Genomic DNA, 17,573 nt, shown 5'->3' on the forward strand with positions numbered 1-17,573 from the left:
ATATACTAAAACATACTAAACTGGATACTTTAAAATGAAAAACTTTATGGTATGTGAATTATATCTTTTTTAAAAACTGGGTTAAAAAAAGTACTTGAGCACATTAATCATATTATCAATGCAATAGTTATAGCCTAACCAAAAAACACATTACATAATCCACATGTCAAATTCGACCTCAGTTATAAACATGCTGATTTATTCCTGATTAGTATTATTAGTTTTCCCTAATTTGTGCTAAAAAAATACCCAAAACTGTAGTAGTTATAAATTCAAAACTTTACCATAACTAATAAATGATTTGAGACAAAACACAAAATGAAACTTTAAATAAGGCTATAAATATCACAAAAACGCATCTTTTCATATAGCTTTAAATGTAAATTTTAGAATACTCAATATGTGCAAAGCTCTGGTACATGGCCATAATAAGGAAAAAAAATCTATTCTTGAAACACTTTTTATCTAACAAAGAGCTGTTGTCTTTACTGGCATAAATGAAGAAACTGTTACAAATAAATACCATATAAAGTGTAGCTAAGAGTTCATGCTAATGAAGTTCAGCTGTTAGCTTTCTCAGATCTGCAAAATATAGTATCATTAAATTGGATATCTGAATATACATAAATTACACCTCCCTTAAAGCTGGCTGGTAATAAAGACGACTCCTATCCTTACATCCTGTACTTGATGGTTTTGGTCCAAAAATGACAGAATGATGACTAACCAAGGCCATTAGAGAAAATGGCCTCCTGGTCAAATATACATATTTGATAACAAGGTATAGTTTTCCAATATCTGTAACTATTTTCTTGAAAAATATGACTAGTGCTGATCATGTTCACCTCTGCATTTTTATTTTTACTGACAACCTAATAACTTTATGCCTAGTATCATTTAATAACTTAAAAATTCACTTAATATTTTTTTGCCTAAAAATATGATTTCACTTCACATCCCCAATCTCTTGGCCATTCCATGCAAGGTATCACAGAAACACAAGTTAGCAAGTTAAATAACAGCTAACAGAATCACAGCACTGATGTACCAGTAATTTTCACCAAATAGAGCCCAGGTACATTTTAATATTTTCCAATCCTACATTCGAATGTCTTGAACCTTCTGTGAGGATAACACAAATGGTTTGAGAAACAAAAGCACATGCTAATAATATCAAGTAACACTGTTGTTCTTGTATTTACAACGAATTATATTTTAAATGAATAATTTCAAGGACAAATATTCTATTCTTAGGTTGCCCAGTCTATGTATTTGACTAAATTTCAAAGTTATTCACATGGAGTAGTGTTCCATTCATTAAGATGAGCTCATTTTACAGAAGATACATAAGGACTCTCATACAAAGAATAGTGAAACATGCAATGCAGAAACTCAGTATATCATTAACCCATTCTACAGGGAGATGTCCATCAATTGAATAATTTTAATTGTTGTAAACAAATAATAAAATTTCTCAATTAGACAAAATGTTTTTATAAAATTATTTTATCCATACTTAACTCTTAAATAAGTATCACAATCAACTGAACTGTTTATCCTCTAGCTTATTTATAACGATCACCTAAAACTGGGTTAAAGTTATAAACCTTTAGAAGGAAAAAATAAATTTAGTAGATAGTGGCCATCTTGTTTACATAAAACAAAACTGAAAATATCAGAAGTCAAATTATTTCATGGAGCTTTTGTTTCAGTTGCAGAAGAGTCAGAACGGTTAAAAACTACTGGCCTAAAACTACTGACTGCCTAAAATAGTGCCCGGACTTGAATGTTTTACTAGTCTTTCCCAAGCATTAATATTTATTTTAATTGAGCCACCGTAAGCATAGCTACCAATCATTCAAAGACTACTACTGACTGTGCTACCCTCTTGCAAACATTATCTCATCAGTTTCCACAGAAATCTTGTAAGGTATCACCCCATCTAACTGGAAAGGAAACTAAAACTAAGTAACTTGTCCAAGGCTACGCATCCTTTCTGATAGCTGAAGCATGTATAACTATATGGAAACAATAACACAGTTCGCAAATGGAAAAACCTCCAATTACGGCAAAAACAAAAACTGAAAAATTGAACCATCCGAAATCACTGTTAGGCCTGATTATAACAATGAGCTGAAACCTTAGTTTCATAATCAAATTATTTCATAGCCAGATGAGCAAACCTTAGGCCAAGTAAATAAATAGGGATGAAAGTATCAGATTCAACTACAGTATACGAAACTGTCATCGAATACCAATTCACATGAATCAACCCAATGCCAAAAGGGTTATCTAATTCGGATTCTTTCCAAGTGTGCTGCTTGGAACAAAATTTCAGAATGTTAAAAGGATTTATGAAAAAATTTGTCATCAAGTTTGGGAAATAGATTAAACAAAGCTTAAATTGGTCTTTCTACCTCAGGACCTTGCAGAGTCCTTGATGTGTAAACATGAATTATGAATCTCCGAAAGGATTCATTATCCTAATGAAGATAATAAGGTGTACAGCGATTAAATGACTTATCCAAGGTCACACAGCTAGCTAATGGCACTTAGAATCAGAATCTAATTCTCCTGATTCCAAAATTCATTCTACCTCCCCAAGACTTTGTCATACTTGCTACTTAAAAAAAAAAGTTTCCAAGGGTAACTTCTATAAAAAAAGATAAGATGGGAAACACTAGTGGCTTGTTCTGACAGTATTTACCACCACCCCACCAAAACAAGTAACAAAGAAAAGGTTAAGTAGCAAAAAAATTTTATCAAACAACAAAACTCTCCTCAAAGTAAGCCAGGTCATAGTATTTACGGATTATACATAGATTGTATTCCAAAACATATATTCTTATAAAAATATTTCCTCTAGAAAATCAGAGATATAATCTTTTCTAATCAGTACCTGGATGGACCTAAGAGAATGGTAACGATGACAACCTAGACTGTGAAGCCATTATAACAGCAACTATGTCTATTTTGCTCACCACTATCCCAGAGCCTGATATACAGGAGGTATTCCATATATATTTGCTAAAAGAATGAACAATAAATCCCTACTCTATCACTAATGAGCTGTAGGATATTGATCATTACAATCTCTCTGAATCTGATTTTCCCCACTTGCAAATGAAGCAGACCAAAATGATCAAGATCTCTTCTACATTTAAGAATTCATGAATCTTATACAAATTAAATCTCAAATTCCCAGCATTTGAGGATATGTCCACAAACAAAAAAATTGTAACAAAAATATTTGCAGTTCACTTCATATTCATCATTTCATTTGATATACCCAATAAACCTGCATATTAGAGCTGTCTTACCACTCACGTTTTACAGGTAAAGAAACTGAGGCCCAGAGAAATTGACAAACTAGACCAGAAACACAAACTTATTAAGTAGCATGGACTTTAAACCCAAGATTTTAGCACTGAAATCTCCAATTCTTCCATTAGACCTTGTCCTCCAGTGATAGAGATGGAGAGAGATGCAGCCTAGATAACGACAGCATTATTCCAACTTTCAGCTATTGATTTACAGGGCTATCTATGGGACAAAAGGTCTCAAACTCGCATCAATCCATTTTCCCAATGTTAAAGCACCAACTCTTCAGTGAAGAAAAATGACCTTAATGCAAAAAATTAATCACATTTTTTCTCCTTGGAGCCCAAGGTTAACTAATGTCACTAATATGAGAGGATGACATTATCAAAGAATGAAAATCTAAATTATGAATAAAAATCTTTCACATCAAAGGCAGTTTTAGTTCAAATAGTATGTACTCACTGTTAAGTACTGTTAAATTCAAAGGCCACCATTATTATGTTACATTTAAAATAAAAGCTCCACTTTTGAAAATTTTGTTTGCTAGTGGATATGAGGCCATTTAAAGTATTAACTCTTAGGTCTTGTTACAAAACTATACTTCAAAATATTACTTTAAGTGCAACTTCTCTTAATTCCAACACTAGGCTTAAACTTGGAGTTAAAATAAAATGGCATTTACATCACACACTTCTCCAAGAAATACAACTGGGGAACCAGAAGCATCCTGGGTTACAAATTTAGAGTTGCCCAAAACTTTAACCAATTAACTGACTCCCATATTTGTTAATTCTATTAATTTTCTGTCTTAAATATATAGATATAGCTATAGATCTTCTATTAAATACAATTGTTTCTCACAGGTATGGCAAAACCCCCTATCAACAGGGGGTATACTATAATAAAATAAACATACACTTATTAAACTTCTCAAGTGCATAATACTGCATTAAATCCTCTATCAAGAAAATTAAATGAGCGTTATGTTTCTGAGATTTACATGGATAAACAGCTTGGTGGTATACGCGTAGTGAGTCCTAATTATTAAGTACAAGCAGATATAACATGCAAGCATAATAATCTTGCAGAAGAGTTAAAAAAAATTCATCAAAAAAAAAGGTCACTCACACTCATCCAAAATATATACACACAGAAATGGCACGCCTGGCTCATTTACATCACAGGACTGTTAGTTACTATCACGTTCTGTAAACTTCAATAAGTTTTGGAGACTTAAACAAGTTTAGCTTGTTAAATCAATAGCTAAAAAGCTCCACAGTCTTATAAGGTCCCAGACCTGAAAAGAACTGACGACCATGGACACAAGTGAGAATTTTTAACAAAACCAAAGCTATAAGCCATTGCATCAATCAGGACATAAATTCCTCTGCTGGTAAATGCTCAATAGCATCAGACTTAGCACCACTTCACCGCTGATAAGTTTGAGAAGAGCTGTTGAAATCCTACGGGCCAGTCAACCCTTAGTGAACTGTCACAAAATAAAAGTCACAGCGTATTTGACAGCTTTGCATGCCAATTCAAAAAAACCACAGGGCCATCGAATGTATGGGATTCTCAGAGTAAATTATCTAGAATAACCTATGTTATTCACCAAAGTGCCAAGCAGTCCCCAGGGGAACGCAGCAAATGATAACTTAGGTCCCAGGACAGGCTCCTTTTCACACAAGGATGACTTTCCTAGTTAGTGCCAACTGTACACTTGCATGCTCCGAAAATAGGGGCAAGTCCTGAACACCAGGGGTTACAAGGGCAAGGTTTCTACTTTATTATGGGCTGAAGCTCAGAAGATTCCCAATGCTGAATTGCTCGACCTATAACCTCGGAGTCACTTTCCAACTGTGCTCTCACTCAGGATCATTATATCTCCGACGGAAGCCAATTATTAGTTGTAACAAGGCCTGAAAAAATAGTAAGAGGGCTCCAAAAGTTCGCATAATTATGAGACACGGGAAAGGTGGGAGCTTCGAGAGACAAGACCAACGTTAAAGCGTTAGAGCTCAAATTTTAAAAGCCAAAATAGATACAAAGATCCTTCTCTCTGATGACTCCAGGCAAAGAGAGACACATAGACCCTCAGTCATTCCGACAGCATGGGGCTCCAGGGTTTTACCAAGACCAGCAGCCCTGACCGAGGCTCTGATTTGTCCAGATAAGGTCAGGAAACCTAGGCAGGGGTCTGCATTGTGGCCAGGCGGGGCGCACAGCCCCTTCTCCCGGGCCCCTTTCTCTCTCCTTCCCCACGAGCAGGCCTCTCCTCACTCTTCCCCTTTTACTCCCTCTCTCCTCCTCCCCCCAGATACACACACAAACAGGCCACCTCCCCCCCCCAAATCCCACCAACTTTACTGTCCCCCCCACATTCTTCCCACCTCTCAGGAGCACGCAGAAACTGCAGGCCAGGAGGCTCCTCAGGACGGCCCCCATCTTCCCTTCTGGCGTTCTCTTCTCTCACCGGCGAGGGGCGGCCACAAGAGGGGTAGGCGAGGAGCCGGGACGGCCGCCGCAGCGGCAGGTCTGCACGTTCATGCTTCCCAGCTTTCCAGAGAGAGAAGAAAGAAAGGGGCACGTCAAGGCTCCACGCGCGCCGCCGCCGCCGCCCTCTCTACCGCGCCGCTCTGGCCGGGGTTCGCGCGACGCCAGCGTCTGCTTCCATCCCGCCGTCTCCTCCCCCGGCGCGCCGCTTCCCCCGCGCAGCTCCTCATTCAGCCTCTTCCTCTCACGCAGGGGCGCAGGGATACAGTCTGTCTGCCACCTCCACGGCTCCCAGCGAAGATCTCCCTGCGCGCGGTCGAGCCCCGTCCCTTGGAGCCGCCTCCCCTGCAGTTATGAAAGAAAGCAGGGGTGCGCGCAGGACCTCTGCTTGGAAACCCCGGGAGATGTGCGGGAGGAGCTGAGGAGAGCTGTAGGGAAAAGGCCGTCCGGCGGCACATTCCAACGGGACTCTTTCCCGGCCCTCCCCGCGGAGGGCGTGAAGCAACATCGAACAACATTGGTGCCGGCGTGGCCGGGACTACTTTCTGCGGCTCGGCCGGGCCGCCGCCTTCTCCGCTCTTTGTGCCGCTGCTACTGGCCCAGCCAGGTGGAGTTGAGGGTCTACGCCGGCTGCCACCTGGGCCGGGGTTATGGGGGCGCGGCAGGCCGGAGGCGGCTGAGCTGCAGGCTCACGCTTAGGGAACCACGCGGATTCTGACACGGGGTGATGAGCTCAATCTTCAGGATTGGAAATTGGTTTAAGTATTTGTTTAAGGAAAAACCAATGCTACTTAACACCAACTTTAACTGTGAATCTGGTGAAGGATGTTCAAACGCCAACTCAAACCGAGATGTTTATTTTCTCCTGGCATCCCGGAACTACAGACTTCCCCCCGAATTAAATCCTACAGACCTCAAAATTTCTAAACTGGGAGATAAAATTCCAATATAAATGCGTCAGCACCTAAGACAGAGCAATGGGACAATCGGACGGGACTGTGTTGGGGAGTTTACAAGTTGCGTTTAATAATGAATGTTTGGCATATTTTGGTGATAAATCCTCAGCATAAGGAGAAAAGGATTCCCCAGAATCTCGGTCTTATTTTGCCCAGCCTCTACTGCTCCTGCTGCACTGGGCATTCAACAGCAGTGGCCCAGACGGCCCCCTGAAATTAGGCTGCTGAAGTCTAGGAGGGCACTCCAGTAATGGAGCGGTCAAGTCCATTCTGCCAGCGGGTGGCACATGGATGGTCAAGTGGAGCTACTCCAGCAACGTTACTAGTATCTCAGTAGTATTGGAGATCACTAAGTACTTGCATACACATTATCAGATTTGACATTCAAAACTACCCAGGGGTAAGGCAGGTTTTGTTACTCAGCCTCATTGCACCGAGGAGGAAAAAGAGAACCTGAGGAGTTCAATGACTTACCCGAGGCTACTCAAATACTGAATAGCAGGACCCAAAACCAAGCCAGGACTTCTAACTTCACTTTCCACCTTCCAAGAAATGCACCCTAAATGCATGTCTGTAAGCAAGTAGAAAGGCAGAAACAGCCAAATCACTTTCTCCTAAATTCTCCTAAATTCCTGAGAAAGACTAGCCACCATTGATTTAAATTACCTTATTCCAAAAACCATGTCAGTGCCCTGCAAGTTTTGTATGCTGGACTCCTCAAAACACATAACTGAGAATCAGGTTTTTCCTGTGGGAATGCATTACTGTATGCATTACTATGAAGCTACTGAGGCTGTGGAGACATCGTGTTGTCAGTGATGAAGGCATGAACTTTGGAATGAGATATGGGTGAGGATCCAAACCCTACCGTTACTAGATTTCTACTTTGAGCATGATATTTAAATGCACTGCACCTCAGTTTTCTCCTCTGTAAAATGGAGATAATGCTTCCTTTGGGCTTGTAAGAGGGATTAAATTAAATAATACATGTAAACTGTTCAATATATAATAGGTGCTCAATAAATGACAATTTCCTTTCTCAATTCCTTCAAGGTGAATAGTGTCATAATAACTTGGTATCTTGGGAAATAATGGAAAAGAGACAAAAATTACATGCTCAAAATATTTGTTGCAAAATTATTTATAATTGGAGGTAGATAGTCATGAAGCTAATGAAACTTAAACTTCAGGACCTCTCATTTTCCCAAGCAGCTTCCAGAGCCCAGGGAGGGACCCTAAAAATGTGGTCACATGGGCCTATTTGCATAAGTAAGATGATTTTGTATTCTTTTTCTTTAAACATCCCACAAAACTGGTATCTGTTCCTTTTTATAATAGAAAACTGAGTACAGCCTAAGTCTGTAGCTATCAATCTAAGGGGATGAGATACAATGCTGAAAAATAATAATTTGGAGGACTACACAACAGTGTTGAAAATGTTTATAGTTAGGTAAACTTAAAAGCATGTAAAAGTACATGTATTTTTTAATTATAACTATGTGAAGTATAAATACATACACATAAATATACATGTTACATATTTATCACATATATAGATATATAAATATATATATCATATCTGAGCAAAGACAAAGTAAATTCACTAAAACAAGCATTAGGATGGTGAAATAAAATGAGATTTACTTTACTTTTATGTTCTTAAATTTCCTTTAATACTTTATATTTTTTTACAAAATTTCTAAAGGTACTTAAGTGAAAATCTCTGTCTTAAGCTTAAGCCTTAGCTTGGACACTATTCTCATTACTTAACTAGTTTGTTTTCCCATCATTCAAGTGCTTATTAAATATTCGATGCCAGTCACTGGGTTAAGTGTTGGATATACAAAGATGAGATTAATCATAGTCCCTACCCTCAAGGAGCTTACAACCTAGTTTGGAAATACTAATTAATAAAATAAATAATTAAATGTTAAAATTGCTATGGTGCAGGAATGTACCATATTAACAAGAAACTCAAGTGCAGAAGCAGTTAAGCCTGAAGAATTTAAAGAAAGGAAAAAAACACTAGAGCTGAGGCTTGAAATATAAGTCGGAGTTTGTCGGGCCAGCAAGACTGACAAGAAATTCCAAGCAGAAGGATAGCAGGTGCAAAGGCACTGAATTATGATTGACCTCTCGGCATGTTAGCAATTTGAAAGTAGACCCATATAGCTGAAGCGCAGGTTGGTTTTAAAGAATATCAGAAAATGAGTCAAGACCATTAAGTAGGTATTGGATAATAGTTTTATTAAGTCATGCTAAGAAGTTGAGATTTGAACCTCTTGATAGTATGGGCAATAAATGATTTTTCTCACTGATTTACATGTTGAATTAGTTCCCTAGCAGCAGTGTGGATAATACAAGGGAGGCAAGGCACAAACTTGGAAGACCAGTGAGAAGTTATTTTTAGTCCATGAAAAAGGATTGTGAGGACAGCAGCACTGGGGACCAAAAAGAAATAATGGATTTCAGGAATATGAAATTACAACAGCAGGACTTAGTAATCTATCAGATGAGAATTGAGAGAGAGAGAGAGGAGAGAAGATGAATTTCCAGATTTCTAAGTTATGTACCCCAGTGAATGGGAGTCTCATTTACTAAGAAATGCATAAGGAGTATTTCAAGAGGGGGTGATGATAAGTCAAAAAATGGGTCTTTAAATTGGTGGTGTCTATAAAACATCCAGCTGGAGATATTCAGTAGACAGTTTTAATATAGAAGTTTGAACTCAGGAGATGAATGGAAAACACAGCTACCAGTGATGATTGTGGAGCTCATATACCACACAACCCAGGGGACACATTGTCGAATATTGAATAGTGATTGAATGGTTATTACCACAATTTTCTGCACAATGACAGTAAGCTTTCTTCAGGAAAGGAAACCTTGTTCTAATTCAGGTGAAATCATTTTTTGGTCACGTGATTGGTGGGCAGAGGGTAGCTCGAGACCACATTGGAAACCATAAACATACCCAAAGTGAGAATGGAGATTTAGTGTAAATAGAAAAGTGAACCATGGCAGAACCATGTGGTATACAAGTATCTAGGAACAAGCAGAAGAAAAGCTATGGAAAGAAACCAAAATGAGGCAGGTGGAAAACTGGTTTCGAGTGCCACCACGCAAAGAGGCATGGTCAGTAATGACAAATACAGTGTGCTGTGGAGAAGTTTGCTAAGAGAAGCATTGAAAAGAGGCCATCGTGACTTATAACTTCCCAAAAGGTCTTCGAGGGGACCATACATTATATCAACATTTGAGGAAAGCAATCTACTTTCAATGAGTAAAATATACATGCCTTTTTAAAAAGAATCTCACGTCTTGGAATTTATCCACAAAAACAAAATTTTATGGACATATGTACATATGGGTATTTATTATTATATTGTTTGTAATGGGAAGTAAACACAACAAAAAACATGCCTACAACTATCTAACCAGTGTACTGTACACTCGAAACTAATAATAAAAATTTTTTTAAATGCCTACATATACAGCAGTTTTGTATGGTTCAACCTAATCAAAAGAACCTGAATGCACTTCAATAGGAATCAGTCGAATAAACAATGGCGTATCCACATTGTGGAATATTATACAGCTGTTAAAAAGAATTATATAGATTTATGTCTATTGATTTAGAAGTGTAGACTTGAGATATTGTTAACTGAAAAGCAAGTTAGAGAATAACATGTATACTGTGATGGAAATTTTGTTTAGAAGAAAAGAAGGAATGAAGGGAGGGAGAAGGGAAAAAAAGAAGAGAAAAAGAGAAATCTTATGCCGTTAAATATGTGTCCATTTTGGATTTGGATGAGCAATGCAAAAAATATGAATGATAAATGTAAAATTGTTAAGCGTGGACCCTCAGGAGTGTTCTTATAAGAGAGAGACACTTAATTCTACTTTAGACTCTTTATTATTTGAAATACTATGAGGGCCGTTATTTTTGAATTCAAATAACTAGGGTGTTTTTTTAATCACAAACTTAAAGCGAACAAAATAGTCATTGGTAACTTTCGCCAAAGCAATTTCAGCAGTTATGAGAGCCAAAGCAAGAGTGCAGTGAATTGAGAAATTAATGGAAACAGGGAGGGAGGCCAGCGGTTTTTCCAGAATTTTGTTGTTGAAAGCAAGAGAACACTTGGGTGGCTGGAAAGGAATTTGGAGGTGGAGGAATTGGGAGTTGACTCGGTTAGGGTTGATTGTACTTTATTTTTAAGTTTAAGAGGAATATGATCATTTTTATAACCTGAAGTGAATGGTCTAATAAAGAATGAGGAAAGAAAAGTGACTGGAGACTTCCCAGAGGATCTGGACCCCAGCAGATGGATTGGTCTTGGATGGGAAGAGGAGGAGGACTGCCGCTTCGAGATGAGGGGAGAATGAATGTGCCTATCAAAGGGTGGTGAAGTTTCGGCTCTCTTCCTCCCACCCCCACTTTCACAGACTTCTTCCAGAGGCCCTAGGAGTTAAATCCAGTGATTTAACTAGATTGTATTAGATGTGCAAGGGATTTATTGAGGGAGCGTGATAGCCTCCAACATGGCCCCCAATGGTTCTCACTTCTTGGTAGTTACATCCCTGTAAAATACTCTCTCCTGAATAGAGTTGACCTATTGCCACAGTGACAGAGTGTGACTTTAAGATTAAACAGTAAAAGATATAGTGGCTTCTGCTTTCTTCTCTTGGAGCATTTGCTGTAGTGGGGAAATCATCTGCCATGTCTCAGGGACACTCAAATAGCCCTATGGAGTGATCCACGTGGTGAAGGCTGAGATCTCCTGCCAACGGCCAAGTGAGCCATCTTGGAGGCAGCTCCTCCAGGATGGAGACTTTGCTGTGGTGTAGCTGTGCTGTGGCTGACATCTTGACAGATTCCAGACTCGCTAATCTGTTCTCAAATTCCTAACCCACGGAAACTGTGAGATAATAAACATTTAGTTTGCTTTAAGCCGTTACATTCAGGAGGTAATTACTACACAGTGATAGGTAACTAATGCAAATAGGAAACAAGAGAGAAAGATACTTCAGACTGAAATGTAGCCTGCCATTCATGGAAGAAGAAAAAGAAGGAAAGGCTGGAGTAGGAAAGGTCTTGGACAGCAGCACACGATGGATTTACCAGGTGGATGGGGACTTCCCAAACCAAAGTTGCCCATTGAAGAATTCCTGTGTCTTGCCAGAATTGGCCTACTCCAGTACTCCTGCTATTCTAAGGCATCAACTGGGAGTACCGGTTGGAAAGTATAGCCTCAGGGCAAACAGGGCAATAGATCCAGTGGGCAGTAGTTGGGACTGCCAGTCAATTATACTCCCTGTAACAGGAGATCTGAGTGACACATTGTTACAGCTACCACAGCAGGCCTGGAAGTGTGACAGCCTAGTAACAATGAGCACAGCTAGAGTCAAGATCTTGACTTCTAACTAACATTTTTCCTTCAAAAGAAACTGGAGCTCCTTAGAGAAATGGCTGATACCTCATCTGGGGTAGGGAAAGTATGAGTCTAGAGCACCTTGTTGTGACAAAGAGCAAGGAAGGGCTCAAGGAATGATGGGAACATGTCAAAAACCATAGAAGGCAACTTGGAGAGACTTCTACTGGCCAAATCAGGAACAATTTGAGCATCGAAATTAAAAATGAGAGTAAAATACTATAACCCATTGAATAAAACAGGAAATGATGAGTACAAATATACATAAATAAATGAGTACATCAAAAGTTTGATGAGGAATGGGATGTTAACATGGTTTTGAGAAGAAAAAGAGTATGTTCCCAGAGGATATGCCTGGCAGGTGCCACCTTAATCAAGAAATCACAGAGAACGTCATTAGTAATGGTACAAACTGAAATCACGAGCCACATGACAGGATATAATGAGAAAAAACAGCATCCCTTCTATGATATCCTTGCAGCCAAAGTTGTTCAACCTGAATCTAATCACAAGGAAACGCCAGTAAACCCCAAATTAAGAGACAAGTTACAAAATAACTGGCCAGTCTTCTTCAAAAGTGTCATGGTCATGAAAGTCAGGGAAAGACCGAGGCTGAGGAAGACTAGAGAGACATGACAACTCAATGCAATTGAACTAGATCCTGAACTAGATCTGTTGCTATAAAACATTTCATTGAGATAATTCGCAAAACTCGAGTCTGAGGTTTAGATAGTAGTCATGTATTGGTGTTAATTTTCTGATTTTAATGGTTGCACTGTGATTATGTAGGACTAAAAAGCATCTGGGAATGGTGGGACATCAGGTCTATGCTTACTCTCAAATGGTTAAGGACAAAAAAATACTTGGTACTGTACTTAATGTTTTTTTTAACTTTTTGAATGTTTCAAAATAAAAAAGAAATAAAAGTACTTATGTGATTTAAAGATAAACATGTTATACATATAAGGTTTTATTATATAAATCCAGAGAGCCTTTTAACATTTTTTAACTTGATGAGTAACTACCCTTTCTTTTCTCCCCATCCAAGATTACTGCAATTCATTCACAAGACTGAATGGAATCTCAACATTTAAATGCCTAATCGCTTTATTTCATCTTTGGCACAAATGATCTGGATTTCCCCACATGTATGAGTCACCTGATAACAAATTTCCCAGCTTATGTAGGTTTAAAACTGCACTATAAGTAAAGCAGCATTGTGACTTGTGTCTCAGATTCCGGACTTAAAGTAACAATGTGTTTTTTAGCATTCATGTTCTTTCTCAATATATACCTTTTCTTTCACGCAGTAAAGTTTTTCTGATGTTGAGAAGTTTGTATGCAGCTATGTCATACATAATAAAGACTTTCTCCCCCTCTTCTCACTCCCAAGAAATCAGACAGCTTGATGCGTTTTTAGCTTTAATCTGAATTGTAAAACACGGCATTCTTTCAGTTTTCCCGCAAAGTAAAACGAAAGAAATATGCAATTGGTATTTTGGGAGCATATATCCAGATAAATAAATCATGGTCCTAACCTTGTCCTCTCCACCCCCTTGCCATTTCTAAGAGGGGAGATAAAGGGAAATACGTGGAGGAGATATTCTTTTTCCTTTACCATCGTCAGAATCTATTCAATTTGGAGGCATATGATCCAAATTTGTGCCTTAGAGATAAAAGAGAAAAAAACAGTCCTCCCAAAATTTACTTAATCTGAAATGTTTAAGCAGATTTCCTAGATTAGTGTTTCTCAAGGTTGGAGAAAGGGGAGCAGATTTGTCCCCTCTCCCAGACTTTTGGCAATGTCGTAGAGACATTTTAGGTTGTCCAAACCAGGGGTTAGAGATACTACTGGCATCTCATGGATAGAGGCCAGGGACAGTCCCCACAACAAAGGCCTGTTAGTGCCAGGATTGAGAAACCCTGCCCAAGATGAAAACAAAGAGAAAGGAATGGGAAGGAAACAACATACCTAAAAGCACAAACACATAACACAAATTTTTTTGAAAAAACTAATAATCAAACTATGACTTTCACATAGATTTATAAAGATACAGATTTTTAGGGATTAAATTCCTATTTCGTGGCCTTTTAAGATATAACCGAGAGGCAGTTAAGGCCATTTTGTGTTTTCCCATGACCTACTGAGGACACAAAGATGGATGAAGCTCTCCCCTCCCTAGAGGAGCTAAGTGTTTTTAGTGATGGAGATACCTTTAAATAAAGAATTATACTACAAAGGGTAAGAGCTAAAAGGGCAAGTAAAAGATTTATCATGATCTTCTCTAAGCCAAGCACTTCTGCTTATCTTGAGTAATTCTCATACTAGCTCTCTCCAGTGATTATTATTCCCATTTCACACACACACACACACACACACACACACACACACCCCAAAACAAAACAAAAAAGAACAAACAAAAAAAAACATGAGATTAATAACAAGTGCTAACACATATGTGTCAGGTAGTGTTCTCAGTGTTTTTTTACATATTAACTCATTTTATCCTCACAACTATCCCGTGAGGTGGGTTAATATCATTATCCTCATTTTACATATGTGGATACTATGGGACCAAGAGTTCAGTCCAGAGTCCCACGGTCAAACTGTATGGTTCCAGAATCTATACTCTTCACAGTCCCCTCCAGTGCCTCTCTTATGCCTTGCCCAAAGAAGTAAATGGCCGAGCTGGGTGTAAAAGCCAGAGTGTGATGGAAAACCCAATGCTCGCATCTGCTACACAGCATTATATATTCTCCCCTGCACCAGGAAAGTGCCCAGGGTGCTGTAGGCTCACTGATGCCTGGCTTTGACTGGGAAAGACAAAGCAGAATTCACATTGAAGCTAGCATCTGAATCCATTTTGGAAGTCTAAGGAGGAAAGTCAGGGAAAGGGACAGCCCAGGCAAGAAGAGAGCAGGATAAATTCCATTATGGCTAGCAGTTTGTTGTGGTTGGAATGCAGTGTATGGGGAGAGGACTAAGAGAACCCGGAGAGATAAGTAGCAGCCAGATCAAGAAGTATGAGCTTTGTTCCATAAGCAACAGGGAATTGTTAAAAGGCCAGAAGGAGGGCATGATCTGACTTGAAATCAACGTTTAGAATTGTATTTTGGGACCTGGAATAAATCTCTTCCATTCCTTCCTGACCCTTTGCCCACCTGTTCTTCCTTTCAATCCCACTTTAACTGGTCTAAATGTTTGTGGTATGGGAGAAGAAAAGGAAGACTCTGAACTGCCTCTCCCCTGGCAATTCTCCCCAGCAACTCTCAACCCCACTCAAGCCAGCTGATGGACAGGAGTTGTTAATGATGACAGTGCCGGTAAAAGGCAGGAAGCCATGTGATGCAATTAAAACCAAAATTACACTCTCTAGATTGATGTGGTTGGATATACTTTGAGTGTGGCAGTGGTCCTATTAGTAACACTCATATAGTGCTTTATAGCACCAAGCTTTTTCACATGCACTTTGTCGTTTGATCATCAAAACAAACCAAGGAGGTAGATATTATTCCATTTCACAGATGTGGAAGTTGAAGTTTACAGGGCATGTGTGAGTAAGTAGAACCAATGAACACAAAACTCCAAGCTTCAAGACTAGCCTCCTCCTTGGCTTCCTGCCTTTCCTACCTTCCCCTTTAACAATCATTTTTTTTAAATTTATTTATTAACAATGTCTTTTTATATGTGTTTTAATTTCCCCTCTTGTGTGGGACTGCAAAAGCCAGGAGATATGAGTCTGCCTTCCCTTCTCTTGTAGAGGCTTAGTCCACTTGGGCACCTCTACTTGCTAATGCAGCCCTGTAAGATTTTCCCAAATACAGTCGTCTCCCCTTAGCTGAGGTTTCGATTTCTGCATTTTCAGTTATCTGTGGTCAACTGTGGTCCTCTAATACTAAATGGAAAATTCCAGAAATAAATAATTCATAAGTTTTAAATTTAACGTCATTCTGAGATACATGATGAAAGTTTGCACCATCCTGCTCCATCTCACCCAGGACATGAATCATCCCTTTGTCCAGAGTATCCACGCTGTACATGCTCCCCACTTGTGAGTACTATTCACTTAGTAGTCCTCTCAGTTATCAAATCGACGATCATGGTATCGCAGTGCTTGTGTTCAAGTAACCCTTATTTTACTCACTAATGTCTCATTCACCTACTTCCTCTCATCACGTAGGCCTGTACCTTTTTTCATCTATTCAACTACCCTAGGTCTTTTGATTGAAACATTTAAAATATTTACATTTAAAGTGATTATTGACAGGTACATAGTTATTGCCATTTTATTATTCATATTTATGTCTCTTTCTCCCCCATGCCCTTCTTCTTCTTAAAGAAGTTCTTCTAATATTTCCTGTAATACTAGCTTGGTGGTGATGGACTCCTTTAGCTTTTTCTTGTCTGGGAAGCTGTTTGTTTCCTCTTCAATTTTAAATGATAGCCTTGCTGGGGAGAGTAACCTTGGTTGTATGTCCTTGCTTTTCATCACTTTGAATATTTTGTGCCAATCTCTTCTGGCCTGTAAAGTTTCTGTTGAGAAGTTAGCTGCTGAAAAGTCTTATGGGAGCTCCCTTGTAGGTAACTAACTGACTTTCTCTTATTGCTTTAAAGATTCTCTCTTTGTCTTTAACTTTTGGCCTTTTAATTATGATGTGTCTTGGTGTGGGCCTCTTTGGGTTAATCTCGTTTGGGATTCTCTGAGCTTCTTGGAGGTGTATGTCTATTTTCTTCACCAGCTCAGGGAAGTTTTCAGTCATTATTTTTCCAAATAGGTTCTCAATCCCTTACTCTCTTGCTTCTCCTGCTACCCCTGTTATGTGAATATTGTTACACTTGATGTTGTCTCAGAGGTACCTTAAACAATCCTCATTTTTTTTTAATTCCTTTTTCTTTTTGCTGTTCTGATTGGGTGTTTTCTTCTATCTTGTCTTCCAAATTACTGATTCAGTCCTCTGCTTTACCTCATCTGCTGCTGATTCCTTTTAGTGCATTCCTCATTTCAGTTATTGTATTCTTCATTGCTGGCTGGTTATTTTTTATGCGTTCTGCCTTTTATCATGCTTACTCTTTCCTTGTTGAAGTTCTCACTAAGTTCCTTGAGCATCCTTATAACCAGTGTTTTGAACTCTGTATCTGGTAATTTCTTGCCTCCATTTTGTTTAAGTGTTTTTCTGGAGTTTCCTCCTATTCTTTCACTTGGAACATATTTCTCTGTTTTCTTATTTTGGTTGTCTCTCTGTATTTGTTTCTATGTATTAGGTAGATCTGCTATGTCTCCCAGTCTTGCCAGAGTGGTCTCCCTGATCACCTAAGCCAGGAACTCCAGGAATGTCTCTTGTGTAGGTTGTGTGTTCCCTCCTGTTGTAG

The 17,573-nt window shown here is 38.9% G+C and overlaps 1 protein-coding gene across 1 annotated transcript in view; it reads right to left on the reverse strand.

Annotated features, from left to right (window-relative positions):
• The window catches only part of LRP6 (LDL receptor related protein 6), a 115,886-nt gene extending 109,875 nt beyond the window's left edge, over positions 1–6,011 (reverse strand). Inside the window, exon 1 of the mRNA XM_039876367.1 lies at positions 5,712–6,011. Coding sequence (XP_039732301.1) covers positions 5,712–5,766 — 55 coding nt within the window. The 5' untranslated portion in view covers positions 5,767–6,011. The remainder of the gene's footprint in view (positions 1–5,711) is intronic.
• Positions 6,012–17,573: the final 11,562 nt, after the last annotated feature.

This window comes from Pteropus medius, unplaced genomic scaffold (assembly GCF_902729225.1).
Source record: "Pteropus medius unplaced genomic scaffold, Ma_sr-lr_union100, whole genome shotgun sequence".
NCBI classification, from domain to species: Eukaryota; Metazoa; Chordata; class Mammalia; order Chiroptera; family Pteropodidae; genus Pteropus; species Pteropus medius.